At 34.9% G+C, this 14,426-nt stretch overlaps 3 protein-coding genes across 3 annotated transcripts; 2 read left to right on the top strand and 1 right to left on the bottom strand.

Moving 5' to 3' along the window:
- Nucleotides 1-1,696: 1,696 nt before the first annotated feature.
- On the top strand, nt 1,697-6,380 carry NFD2 (Ribonuclease III family protein). The gene is made up of 2 exons (XM_068608679.2): nt 1,697-1,928; nt 2,001-6,380. Exons 1-2 carry the CDS (start codon nt 1,795-1,797, stop codon nt 2,404-2,406), a joined length of 540 nt encoding a protein of 179 aa, XP_068464780.1. The 5' UTR covers nt 1,697-1,794; the 3' UTR covers nt 2,407-6,380.
- LOC137805648 (uncharacterized) lies at nt 5,669-6,380 on the top strand. Its single transcript, XM_068605589.2, has one exon. The coding sequence runs from the start codon at nt 5,669-5,671 to the stop codon at nt 6,143-6,145; it is 477 nt and encodes a 158-aa protein (XP_068461690.1). The 3' UTR covers nt 6,146-6,380.
- A 3,149-nt stretch (nt 6,381-9,529) lies between these two features.
- On the bottom strand, nt 9,530-14,183 carry RDR2 (RNA-dependent RNA polymerase 2). The gene is made up of 4 exons (XM_068608678.2): nt 13,459-14,183; nt 11,404-13,307; nt 10,704-10,854; nt 9,530-10,613 (listed from the first exon to the last, which is right to left on the bottom strand). Exons 1-4 carry the CDS (start codon nt 13,993-13,995, stop codon nt 9,846-9,848), a joined length of 3,360 nt encoding a protein of 1,119 aa, XP_068464779.2. The 5' UTR covers nt 13,996-14,183; the 3' UTR covers nt 9,530-9,845.
- Nucleotides 14,184-14,426: the final 243 nt, after the last annotated feature.

Genomic DNA, 14,426 nt, shown 5'->3' with positions numbered 1-14,426 from the left:
AATGTATGAAATGCACTTGGACTACGATGTTAAGAGTGATAAGTTATACAAGAAAAATGTTTTTTTAAGAGAAAATAATTATTAATATACGTCATAACCTGTCACAGGATATTTTGAACGAGTTATTCATCTATAATATAAATTATTTTATTGAAGTTGAACTTAAGAAGAATAAAAGAAAAAACATCAAAGGGCACATACCACATATAGGCAACTAGTATTAGTATAGCTAATTACCAATAGAATAGCTAAAATATTATTATAGTCCATAATTATTCAGAGTAACAAAACTTAAAAGAAAAGTGTATCATCCCACTCTTCCACGTGAGTATGTTTTCTATATCAATTACTATGTTTTTGGACATCTGATATATTGGAAATTTGATAAGGAATATATTGACTGTTTTTTCATTAGAATAAATCTATTGAATTATTAATCACATAAGTGATATTTATTAGTTGAAAATTTTATTTCTTAAACTAACGATCTTAGGTCAAACTTCACAAAACTAACTCTAGTACTACCCGACAAAAATACACCACTTAACCAATCTCATATAAACTATAGATCAATACATTAGTTAAAATAAGAGAAAAAAAATGGAGTGTGACTTGAAAATAACCAAAGATCAAACCTTTAATTGAATCATAGCAAATAATTCTAAATTATCAACCACCCACCTTTGAAAATGACATTATTCATGTGCTTCCAAGTCTCGTTAACTACTGCAATTCAAATCGCTCCTCAAACATCATTAATAGAATCAGAGGCGTTACACAACCTAAACTGTGAAAAAAAAATTAACAGTGGATCATTGTGACTCACTGATGTCACACCAAACCAAGCAAAACATTGACTTCATATAGGCCAAGCTATTCTGCACTCAAAAAACAAATGGCAACAAGTCTCTTCCTTCACCCCACAAAAACTACACAAAAGACTTTCAACCGTAATTCCACGCCTTTCTAAATTGACCCTAGTAGCAATCTTATTTTCTAACTCCCTCCAAGTAGAGACAAGTGCAGAAGGCACAACTTTAATCCTCCAAAACTTTTTGTACGCAGAGACAATCTCCCCTTCACGTGCCCTTCTTAAACAATTATAAGTAGAATTCACTAGGAATTCCCCATCTTTCCAAACCCAATTATCCATCTCTTCCAAGTCAAAGCTCAACTCTTGAAAATCGTGAAAAAAAAACTCACCAAAGGCTTTTCCAATTAAAAAAGACTTCTCCTTCAAGTTAGTTGTCAGTCCCAAGAACCATTATTCTATTTCCCAAGCTCGACCACCTTAGCATCTTTGCAAGAGCTCAAGGAGAACAACCTCGGATAGACATTCTTTAAAGTTCATCACCCGCCCAACAATCCTTCCAGAAGTAAACACGTGGATCAGACAACTTCAATCAACATAGACCCAGGACAACTTTGATCGACACGACCCATGACAACTTTGTTCGATAAGGGATCAGACAGACATAATTTTGATAAAAAAGAACAATATCTAAATAATGGTTTGATAATTTTATTTTATGTACAACTAATTAATAACCATTTTATAATATTACAATAATATAATAATAATAATAATAATAATAATAATAATATATTTTATAAATAAAGAAGTAAGTGGCCATTTTTCAAAGAAATATCATTATAGAATTGTTTTATTATTACAGCAAAAAGATAGAAGTCCTTAGTAGCTAAGTAAAGTTAGTTGTGATCGAGGAGGAAGTAAAAAGTCCTCAACACTGAAGCAGTGAGAAGCAACTGTCTTCGCCATAGTTTCCTGCCAAAATGCGATCCTCAACTGTTCGATGCTTCATCATCTTCACCCTGCTACTTCTCCTTTTGCAGGGTCACGCAACAACCCACAAACTTCTCTCTTCTCCTTTTTCAACCGCTCTCGAAACCCTCCAGAAACAACTCGGGTAAACCCTTTCCTCTTTCTCTCACTTTCTTTTTTCAATTATTTCTTAAGCAGTTCTTTTTTTCTGGGTCAGGTACACCTTCAAGAGCACTGATCTTCTCCGTCGAGCCATGACTCACGCCTCCTTCTCCGAAGAAAACAACAAAGCTTTCGCCATTCTTGGCGCCACCGTCATCGAAACCTCGGTCTCTTTCCACTTACTCTCCAAAGACGTTGATATTTCTCCCAAAGAGCTGAACCATCGATTGTCCCAAATCACCAACGTCGACTCTTCCTGCGCCGTCGACGGAACTCGATTAGGGTTGCACAAGATCGTTCGCGTCTCGCCCAAGACCAATTCCTCCGCCCCTGCTGTCGTTTGCGGCGCGTTCCGAGCAATCTTCGCTGCCATTTCTATTGACAGCGGCATGCCCGATAATGCAGGTAACGTCTTCTGGAACCTTCATGGCGGTGAGCTAGGATCTGCCGTGGCTATTTGAACTGAGTTCGGTTTTCTATTTTCTTACGTTTGTGTTTGCTGCTCAAGATACTTGATAGTGACTAGTGTGTTGGTTGTTTATAGCTCCTTTTGAAGTTAATCTAGTTGCTTTATTAGTGCTGGACCACTAGTTCTGTTGTGGAGCAGCGAATGATAATGTAGTGTGATGTTATAGCTACATGTCTGTTAACTGAATGAGTTATGAAGGTAGCTATGTAGCTTCTTTTTCTTTTTGCTGTTAGTTTATAGTTCTTTACTTCTGCTGTTATTGTAAAACTTAATGCTTAAATGAACTTGCTAAAGACACCTATGATATTGAATCGGTCCTCTCGAGTATGCGGATGTAGATTAGTCCTTTTTTTCTATTCTGCAATAATTATTTAAGTCAGTCTTCTCGAGTGTCAATCTACTTTTTTTCCTCGAAATACCCTTGGAGTTGAATATCTAGTGGATGCTTTTGTTTTCTTTTACATCATGAAAGACAAAAATGTTGTTTGAAATCTTTGCAGGACTTTAATTTAAAGTTGGGGTTACTGGTTTATATATTTTAACCAGGTTTCTGTCCCTTTTTCTAATCTTTGCGCTGGTCTCTTCTGGGTAAATCTTCCTTACTTTTACTAATGGGTGAAATTATCACTAAAAGTTGATACTTGTTTCTTGTTTCATTTCTCAATTCTTAAACTCGTATTCTAGGAGCAAATACATAACTAGGAGCTAATACATTACTGCAGGTTGAGCAGAACCAATGTTTTTTATTAGGAATTTAAGCTTAACGCAATCTTACAAAATTGACTCATTGATCTTTGATTAGTTGATGTAGAATCTTCAACAAACTCATGTGTGTGACTATATAATGGGTGCTCCGATAACAGATGACCTTATAAGTTCAACAAACTCTCGTTAGAATAGACTCTATATAACCTTGATACCATTATCATACTAGGGTAGACTCTATAACTCTAATAATATATTAAGAGGTGGACTTTGAAGTGAGATTTGCATCCACTTATATATTATGAAATGTCTTTAGTTCTAGTTTAGTCGATGTGAGATCTCCAATAGAGATAAAGACATCTCATAGTATATAGATAGGTGTAAACCTCACTTTATGAACCGGTTTTGTAAGGTTGAGTTAGACTTAAAGTTCATCTCCTAATATGGTACCAGAGTCACTTAGAGTTTATCATAGCGAGAGTTTGTTGGGTTTATCAAGTCATCGTTATTAGGCCGTTATTGGATCATCCTCTAATATATAGATAAGGACATTTCATAGTATATAAGTAAATGCAAACCTTACCTCATGAGTCGATTGAGTTAAGTTTAAAGTTCATTCTTTTTTTATCTTTGAATGATAACTTCTAAGGGGTGTGTTAAGAGAAATAACATAATGAAGTGTTTATTGGAAAATGCTCAAGTCACAAGTGTTGAATAAGTAAGTTACTCTTTGAAGCTTACTGAAATAAACTTAAAAAAATAGGCCTATAGTTATAGGCTATATAAGTTATTCTCACAAGGCTAGCAAAACACTCAATTTTCATCTTAAAAGTTCATGTAAGTTGAAATAAGGCTCGTTAAAGCTCTCTTAAAACCTCCTAAATGTTTGAGAGGGGAAGCAAGACTGTGGGATCCTCGTGGCTTTTGGAATGATGTGGATTATTATCAAATACCAATGCACCATTATATGATGACAATGCCTTCATATTAGTATCGTTGCAAGAAATTGTTCATCCTTATATGGTTTCTTATCTGTCATTAGATGAGTTTGATAATGGATGAGTTTATTTGTGCATTTTTTAAATGATTTTTTGTGTTTGTCTAATCTATTTATTTTTTAAAATAATCAGTTTTCTGTTTATTTTAATAAGTACACTTAAATAAGTGATTATTTTAAAAATACTTGTTTTAAGTTTAAACAAACTTGTCTAATGACATGAAAGAATAATGACAAACAGGGTGCACGAGAAAATAAATTGACGTGAAGGATACATAAAATCTGAAAGTATGGGTGCCCATTAATTCAAATCTATATAATTGGATTAATCTATATTTTCTAAAAAAAACATTTTGAATTTTTATAAATTTAGATTTGTATTTTTTTTTTTTGTCAATTGTCTGTACGCGGTACATAGATTTGTCAATAAGTATCTCTTGTGAACGGATATTAATAAGGTAATCAAGATATTAAATTATCTAATTTGTTCTTTTAAGGTTTACATAATGTATTTAGAACAGTGTAAATATGTTAAAATTCCCAATTCTAAAAAACATATTTAAAATAAGAAAACAAATGAATTTTAAGAAATTAAGTGAGAATAACGGATAATGAATCTCAAATTTTGTGTCAATTTCTGTATATTGCTTAAGATCTAGCTCATCCTATTTGTGAAGAATAATAAATAAAATTTAATTCTCAAATAATTTATAATCAAAATTATATATATATATATATATATATAGATAGATAGATTGAAATAAAAATATAATCCAAATGTACAGTTTGGATTGAGGTAGGCAATGGAACAGTTAAAATCGGATGATGTTATCAGACCTTTTTGTAGTGATTTTTGAACTTTCTGAATCCACCGACAAATTGTGTCTCCTGTTTAATTAATTTTATGAGTGAGATGTTTGGTGATTGGAGTTTTGATGATGAAAATAATATATATAATTGGGGAAAAACCCAAAATCTAAGGTATGATGACATTCCTTGGTTGAATGAATTAAGTCAACGTTGGTTCCTTTGAAATGGAGAACTGGGTGAGCTCTTTGACCATGTGCTTTGTTGCACATATTTTCCTGTTCAATAGTTTGACATTGTGAGTTGGGGGTGAAGCTGTGTCTTGATGGGAAAACGCATAGTTTAAGGGGGAAAGTGGTGATAAAATATACATCCTTTTGAAGAGCTCAGTGTTGAGTCCAAGCAGTCAGCCGAGTGGGAAATTGCGCTTGCGGCTGTATTTCATAACCGTCTTCTTTTTTCTGCGGGCGCCCTTAAACTTATTTTTATATTTATTTGTACAACAAATACACAAAATCTGACGTGACAGATAGATAAAAAAATTGAAAAAAAAGGATATAGTGAAAAAAGTGATGTTAGAATATTGTTAGGGATGGAGATAATATTAATAATAGAAAATAAAATAAAATGGGAAGTGAGTGGATGGTGCGTAGTGAGGGTGAAGAGACCCTATTAATATCTGGGAGAGGTCTCTGCTCTTCTTGCGTTTCTTCTGAACAACCGAAATCTGATCTGAGTTGCTGACATGTCCATCCAGTTTGAATCTGAATCCACTACCACTCCCACGGCCCAAGCCCAAGAGAGATCCAACCCTGCCTGCGCCTTACTATTACCCTCCTGCTGCCTGGGCCAACGACGCCGCTCCTCATGGTGGGAGCGCGTCCGCTCCACCTCCTGGTCCCACTCCAATTCATCTTCATCCAGTGACCGATGGTGGTCGCGTGGCCTCAGGGCGCTCAAGAAGCTTCGCGACTGGTCCAAGATCGTGGCGGGCCCCAGGTGGAAGACCTTCCTTCGCAAGTTCAACCGCAACCGCACCTCCAAGCGCATGCCCAAGTACCAGTATGACCCAATGAGTTACGCCCTCAACTTCGACGAGGGCCGTAACGGGGATTCCAACGACGACGCCGCCCTCCGCAATTTCTCCACGCGCTACGCTGCCGTCAACCTCAAGTCGCTTTCCCCCAAGGCCCGTGACTCCGACGACGCCGTTTTCGTGTGAGTGGTGGAGTGGGCGTGACACTACGCGTGTTTGACGCGGTGGCTCTTTGGTTGGTGGCTGAGGCTGCCCCTTCGCCTCACTTTTCACTTCTGATTTTCTTTGGCCAATTATTTTACTCTTATTTTTTTTCCTATATAGTATATACATCCATATAAATCTGAATGGTTGTTACTGTGTATATACACCCTTTTTATTTTAATTTTACTGAATTGTATCATAATTAATTCATTTTTTTTCTATGGTTGGAGCTTGGGTTGGGTGGGAGGATGATCCAGGAATTGGTCTTTGATTTAATTTGATAATAGCATTAGGTAGTGATTATGATTATTATTATTGTTATTATTATGTGGTGTGGATGGTGAAGAGGTGGGGTTTGCTTTTGGAATGGGCAACTGCAATGAATAGGCTTAGGTAGAAATTTGGTTATTTGTTTGGAGTGTGTGGTGTTCTTGAAGCCTAAAAAGTGTGACTTTATTGTTGTGATAAATGGTAGTGTGTAGTGCACGAGTGACCAATTCAGACAGACAAACAAACAGGAACAAATGCTCTTATCCCTCGCCAAACATACTTTCTTATAACCTACACTCTCTAAACATATATTATTCAATCAATAATTAGATTAAGACATTTCTTATCATCTTCATTGCCACTTTTTTTTTCCTTCGAAATTTAAATCAACACTCTGACTCGCCAGTTCCATTTTTTTTATCTCTATTTTGTTTAATTTAATTTGTTCAAAAATATTGCCAGTGTACCAAATGAACTTTTCTTATTAATGACTTCATTTTATTTATTTATTAATAGAAAACACGTGTTCATAATATTTAATAAACATTGATAGAAAAAAACCCTAAAGAGAAAGAGGTATACACATTTAGTGGCATAACAAATATTAAAATACAAATTTAGAGTGGCATAACAAATATTAAAATTCCTTAATGTGCAGCAACTTGAACACCTACGACGAGTTATCTATAGTTTTATACTTGGACCATTTATTTGCATTTTCGTTAATTTCAATGCATATTCACATTCAGTATTGGTGTGATAAATTCATAAAACATGAATGTTGTTGCAATATTATCTCTATGGTCTTTGTAATGATGTATAATTATAAGTTGGATTTTTATGTTCTCTCTTTCTTTTTGTTATTATCTTAAAACAAAGAATTAAAAGAAAAATTATAAAAATTATTTATTAATATTAATTAAAAAAATTAAAAAGTAATTTTACTTTTAAGTAATTTATATGAAATAATAAAAATACTTCATTATATTAATAAAATAAGATATATTAAATAAATAAAAAATTGTGTACATGGTTATTTAAAATAATCATATATATATATATATATATATATATATATATAAATTAAGGAACTCATGATATTGGAGAAAAAAGTAAAGCCTCAAATTAGCCTTCTAAACTATATCACTGCTTTTAGTTCTAAATATTTTTAAAATCTTTCCTCGGTCTCTCTCTCAATATCTAGCCACATATTATCTTAAAACTACTACTTCTGATTTCATAATTAACACAATTTATGATTGTGATAATAAGTCTTTTATTGATTTTTTTTTCTAGTCTTTTTAGTGTATACTATGTAATGATAGGCCTTTTAATAGTTTCTTGACCTATACTTAAAATTGATGGAGATTATAAGTTTTTTAAGTAACTTTTAAACTCATATATCACTAATCAAGTGTTATAAATTACTGACATGTGGATTTGTCTTGTATAGTGATATAATAAAAATCTGGCCAATCTCAAGTGTTGTCTTTAATAAGAAATACCAATAATTCTCCATTATTGTTTATTGTGAATGTTATACTTTTAACTAAAATAAATATTATTTCTATTGTATTAATATATATATATATATATTATTTGAATAATTTTTTTAATGAAAATCTTATTTTTTTATTTAATATTTCATATCGTTTTGTAAAATTGAATTATGTTTAAACTCTTTTTAATATAATATCAATGTTTATTGGATTTATTGTAAAATCGGTTATTGAAACATTCACTTAGTTTCATATATGATGTATATGTTTTAGTTAAAAAAGATGTCTTGGAAATCATAACCAAAGATAAGATAAAATAAATTCGTAATATATAATTAGAGATAATGAATCTTGTAGACTTAAACTCTCTTATTAATACTATATTTATTTTGGTAGGGATGTCTCATTGGAACAAAAGTGAATGTTTCATTGAAAAATGAGACACTTGTATAACTAAAGCTACATTTAGTTTGGTAGTGATGTAATTAATTTGTATCACTGATTCTTCGAGCACTTCCGTATTTTCTTCCTACACTTCCATACTTTTTTTTTAAAATTTCAATAATACCCTTCTGAGTATATTGAAAAATGTGGTGCATTCTTCTTTATTTTCAAGTGTTGGTAGTTGTTTGTGGTGACTGGGGATAAACTTTGTAATTGAGATAAATTTTGTGGTGTTTTTATTGGTGATTGACTGGGTTTTCGTTCGCTTATCACAGAACCTCGAATACAACGATTTTTTTTGTCATTCCTTTCACACATGCTCAAATGATGGAATTGCCCTCTCAAACAATAATTGAAAAAAAAAATAGAAGTATTGCGGTTAAAAATGAGGTATGTGGTGCAATAAAAGTTATTTAAAAATGTAAAATTATGTTTTATTTAAAATTATTTAAAAATGTTATTTCACAATTAATATGGAAGTGGAAGGAATGGAGTTTAGGGAAAATTTCTCATTTGAATTCATAAACATCCCCTCCCTTCACTAGTCAAATATTATTTTAACTCGCGCCTAAGATCATATCATCCTTGTTTCAGGTCTTACTTCAGAGGTCTCTCACATATATTTTAATTATTTCTCACAAACTGACAATAACAAATAATCTAAACGAATTTCTTTCCTGTAAAATGTAAAACAAAATAAATGTTTAAATTCTTATAAAAACTCAGAATGATGGAAGAGTAAAATTCTTAAAAAGTTTGCCCCCACAGGTGGTATAATGGATAGGATGAGATTTTGTTGAGACATGACATGAGATACTCTTTCATTATTGGTTCTCAATTCATATAGATACCAAACTAGTTTGCAAGGCATCTCAGGTCATATTAATCAGCTATTGCCAGAGCATGTACATAAGAATTCGATACATTCTCCTACCTTAATGACTATGAATTTAAATTTCCTATTAGATGATTGATAAATAAGATCTCATATATATATATGATTTTTTTTGGTGATTTTGTAGCAAGTCAACCCTTTTTATACAGAAATTAATCTGGATTGTGAACCTTCGTTCGAAATTATCAATTCCAAAATTTACTAAGAATGCATGTCTCTTTTTCCTTAGCATAAAAAATATAAACCTGGAAAGAAAGATTTTACAACATGAATTACCTAATTCATAATTTTAAAAAATGTACATTGAGATTGTTGCTATACAATAAGAAATAGCCCTCCATGTGAGCTCTAAACATACGGATATACATCAAGCCAGTGGCATCAGATTTGCACATATAGCTAGAACATATTTATAATGCCAAATAATATAACAATAATAACTTAGCCAAAATGTCGCAGACAAGGTGAAACCTTATATCAAGGTCTGCATAGACTTTTTGTCCTATCCACCAGAGACGGCTTCAGATTTTTTTTTTCAGAAACAAAAGGATGCACACAGCATTAGAGGAAGCCTTCATCTTTGAACTGCTTTGTTTACAGACTTTATCTGCAACAAAACCTCACCAACTATCCATGGGAAGCTAAGAAAACATGAGCTTTCCTGGCAATAATAGCTGGGGTGATAGGTCACATGATACCATGCAGAAGCCATGGGACGATATTCGTGCGGTTGGCAACTAGTTTCAAACCATTCTTTAGCTTCGCGCTGAAGATTCTTCACTGAGAGCAGAATCCGATCTTTCATATCACCATATCTCCTGTTATCACGCTGCAAATATGAAGCACGGTTTTGCAAGTTACCAAGTAGCATTTCATCCTCAGTCTCGGCACCATAGAAGTTCATCAAACTGCTCATCTTCTGTGCGTACATTTCTTTGTGACTTGAGGCTGTCTCAAGGAAGGCCTCAAAACCATTCACTTCAAGGCTACGATCATATGCTTCTTCAGCAAGCTTCTCTGACCACACAAAACTATATTTAATTTGCATTTGAGACTCAATTATAGCACGATAAAGTTTTCCTAATACCCCCTTGGAGATGTACATAGGCTTCTCCACCCTCTCCATGAAATCTGGAAATTCTCTTGGTTTTAAAACTCTAGGCATTGCAGCAGGTGCTCCGGTCTTTGCAAAGTCAACAGCCATGGAGTGAAGCTCTGCTAACTCCAAACATTTTCTACTCTTAGCCTTATCTGGTTCACGGTCAGCGTGAACTAGATGTGCAGTGGAGATAGCACCCAAAGTATCATTGATCATGTAATCCACAAAAAAATGTTGGATTTCCTGACCGGTCAAGAAATAACAAATGAGGAAGCAGTTCTACCTTCATCAGTGTATTTTTCAAAAACAAGTTGAAACTTTGATGAAAATTACCTCTAGGGTCACCTTATGGTCCATTATACGAGGTCTCCGTCCTGTGTAGTCCATTGGAGCCTCAGTTTGAGCTGGGATTAGATCTTTGTCCCAGCTTATGAAAAACAAATCTCCATCAAGATCACCTCCAGAGCATTCGTTTGGATGGGGCCTGTAGGCCAACCAACAAGTATTAGAACAATAAACATCAAAGATAATAATGATTTCATGATGTGGAACCAAGGTGGCTAAAAAGCTTAGAGATAACTTCATATCTAACACGGCAAGACAACAGAAAATCTAATATCATCTCCAAATGTCCTCACACAATGAACCTAATAGACCTATCAAACCAAAACCAAGTGGCACCTAGAAAGTAATAAACTGATGATGACTGGAATACCAAATTCTTTAAATATTATGAAAAATATTTTGTTTTTGCACAAGTAGATGAAAGCATCGAGAGAGTACATGCCACAAGTTCTAGAATCTAGACAATAAGTGCAACAGTGATAGTATAGCTAAAAACAACATCGCCCTTTCCCCTTGTATCTCTCAACCTGCAGTTCACAACTTTTGTCAGCACATGATTAAATGACTCATGGTAGTCAATGACACCACACGGGACCAAAGATAAATGTAAAAAATGAATTTCTCCATGATAAATAAAAAAAGGGTTACAAGTAAATGGGGTTTTAAATGTAGTTCATTATATACACACCTATGTCCGTTTTGTGGAAATACAAGGCAATCCCTCAAACCCTTTTCCTCTAATTCTTCATTGTAGATAGCATCAAGCACTCTTACGTCTCCTGGGTGAAGACAAGGATTTTTCGTGACCACCACCTTTCCCACTATTATACGTGTGCTATCATCGTCACCCCTTTTCCTTAAGTTATCATCAAACTTTTCCGTAGTTCTTTTCACTGTTACACGAACAAATACTTCACCATAATTCAAAAGACCAGTTTCATCCAAGCAACCTACTAAGACTCGACCCTTGGGAACAAATATTCGGCATCTACTTTTCAAGTCAGATAATTGGTATGCATAGTAAGCCTTAAGCATCATTGATAGGTAAGGCTCACTGTTTGGCTCATTAAACTCATGCAACATCTTCACTAGAATGCTCCTTGAATCAGCTCCATTCAAACCTTCCAAAACATCCAAAGCTGCCTTACTATCAGTCAACATCCTTCCTAACAAATTCAATTGGTCCTGTTGCCTTGCCAAAAATGCCTCATCTTTTACTCCTAAGGTAGACAGCAGGGATATAATCTCTCGATTGAGAAAGCAAGGCATTGACTCACTCCATTTTGTGACACAAAGCATCCTATTTTTGGATTCAAACTTAAGCATGCTGTTGCGCAATGATAACTTCCTAAATGAATGGCGATCAACAGTTATGACACCTTTATATCCTCCAAACCGAATTTGAAATGCTGAAGGAGTATGATCTAACTTGAGCTTTTGAGCAACTTGCCTACCAAAAGATTGGGAGATTTTTCCAATACCATCTGAGAAACAGTAGCTTACACCATCAGAGGTAACTTCAATATCAGGAATTACCTCTACATCTTGAGGGGCCACTTCAAAAGTTTGCATGGAAGAACTGAACAACTGACCCATCCTCGCTGCACATTTAGAAACACTGCGTATATTATTGAAGCATCCCATCCATTCTCTGATATCAGTTGCTTTCACATTGTCATTAGAGGCAAATAACCAAACAGAATTTGAACGCAGCTGACTAGCAGAGAAGGCCAGGAACTCAAATCTCTTTGATCCAATTACAATCCCATCTCGAAGAATAGTCAATATTCGCTTATATATTTCAGTTTTAAAAGGCTTTGAAAAGATTCCCTTTTGCACACCAGTCGATACAGCATAATTTGGAAGCTTATTCCAATTCTCTTCAACAAAGGTAATCCTCATGAAGTCCGAGGCACAGGATGCAAAGTGCTTTACCACATGGTTTGACGTTTCAAGCTCGGGACCAAGGCAATAAATCTTAGTTGGGGTAACCAAGGCTCTATGACAGCTCATAATGTTATTATCTATCAACCTTTTCTGTGAAGATAGTGGTTGACTTCTTTTCTTGTTACTCAGCACATGCAACTGAGTCTTCACAAATTTAAGAGGATCATAACAAGTGAAGCCCATCTGGTGCAATTTCTGAAAAATCACAGCTCTAATTTCTTCATCTAAGCCTCCCAACAAGTCAATCAATTCATCATCCACCGAAGCAAGACTAATTTTCTGAGTATGAACAAGAGAATTCAACTGGAAAAGGGCCTCGTAAGGTAACTTGGATTGCGACGCACACTTTACAAGAGGAACTGCTTCTGTGGAAGAACAGAATTCTTCCCCATCCTCCAGAACCAAATCTCTTAAATTTTCCTTGTAGAGCGGCAAACTTGTAAAAACATCCGAAGCCAATTGTTCTTCCGCAATTTCCCAACAAAATGAAGTAGAGTGCCCAATCGACTTCAGAGCCGAAAAGTCAGTAGTCCGCACCCAAAGAAACTCGGAATCTTCCTTACAAAAATGGTATCTATCATTCCTAAACTTGGTTGCCACATCTGGCCCCATCTTTTTCTTATAAATTTTTGGCCCAAATTTAAGCTGAGAGGAAAAAAACACACCAGCAAATAAATACAAAAGAAAAGAAACTCATCAATCACATAAAACAAAACCCTACATACTTATTCACCTTGAACAAGACAAAATTTATAGAGTCCCTAAGTGGTTTTTTTTATGTGCAAAAAAAATGTACCTTCAAGAGGAGGGCATTGAGTTTGCCTTCTGCTCCCAAACAATAGCCATGAGACTCCAAAATATCCTCAAAAAAAATCTCGACTCGGTAACAGTCGCCATCATGCAACACCAAGAAGTCAAGCTTCCTCCTTTGGGGCACGACCAAGCCCGCAACGCCCTCCCAGGACTCGAGGACGCTCATCCGGTCGTCGGAGAGCATGAGGCCGGCGTAGAGAACTCCGTTTTGAAGGCGGTGGAGGGGGCGGAAAATGATGTCTTCGGAGGTATCAGAGAGGCGGAGGAAATGGGAGTGGATGAGCAGTTGTTGGAGTTGGGAGAGAGAGAGGGCGCGGGACTTGGCGTCGAGGGCCTCAAACTGGACGCGGCCAGCGCCGCGGGACTTCCAGTTGACGTTGTCGGAGAAGATTTCGAGGGCAAAGACTGTGGAAGAACCCACCTTGGATTCGATGAAGTGGAGGAGGTCCTTGGCGGTGGCGGAGCGAGGTATGTTGAAGACGCTAACTGTGTGCGAAAGAGGTTTTGTTGTCGTCCCCATGGTGGTGATGAAGATGGCACTTAGTTGCAGAGTGAGTGACAGAGTAACACAACACAGGAAGTGAGTGTTGGCATAGAAATTAGAAAAAAAAAGTTGAATTTGATGTTATTGGAAACATACAAAACCTATGTTCCCTAACTTTTACACACACTCCCATCTTCCACACTTAACTATGATTCATTCATGTTACACTCGTAAAATAGAATTTCCAATTTTACCTTTTAAAAATATGTATTTTTTATTATACATTTTAGAAATATATTCTGTATCTGATCTCAAATGTATTTATAAGTATAAAATACATTCTAAAATATATTAATATATTTTAAATTATATATTTTAAAATGTGTGTTGAGAATACATATTTTAAAATGTATACTAAACTTCAAAATAAGTTATTGATTATTCAATTCATAACTTTCTCATATTAT

This window comes from Phaseolus vulgaris, chromosome 3, assembly GCF_051622355.1.
Source record: "Phaseolus vulgaris cultivar YP4 chromosome 3, ASM5162235v1, whole genome shotgun sequence".
NCBI classification, from domain to species: domain Eukaryota; kingdom Viridiplantae; phylum Streptophyta; class Magnoliopsida; order Fabales; family Fabaceae; genus Phaseolus; species Phaseolus vulgaris.
The sequence above is the reverse complement of the archived record's forward strand: the minus strand, read 5'-3'. Positions and strand labels throughout refer to the sequence as shown.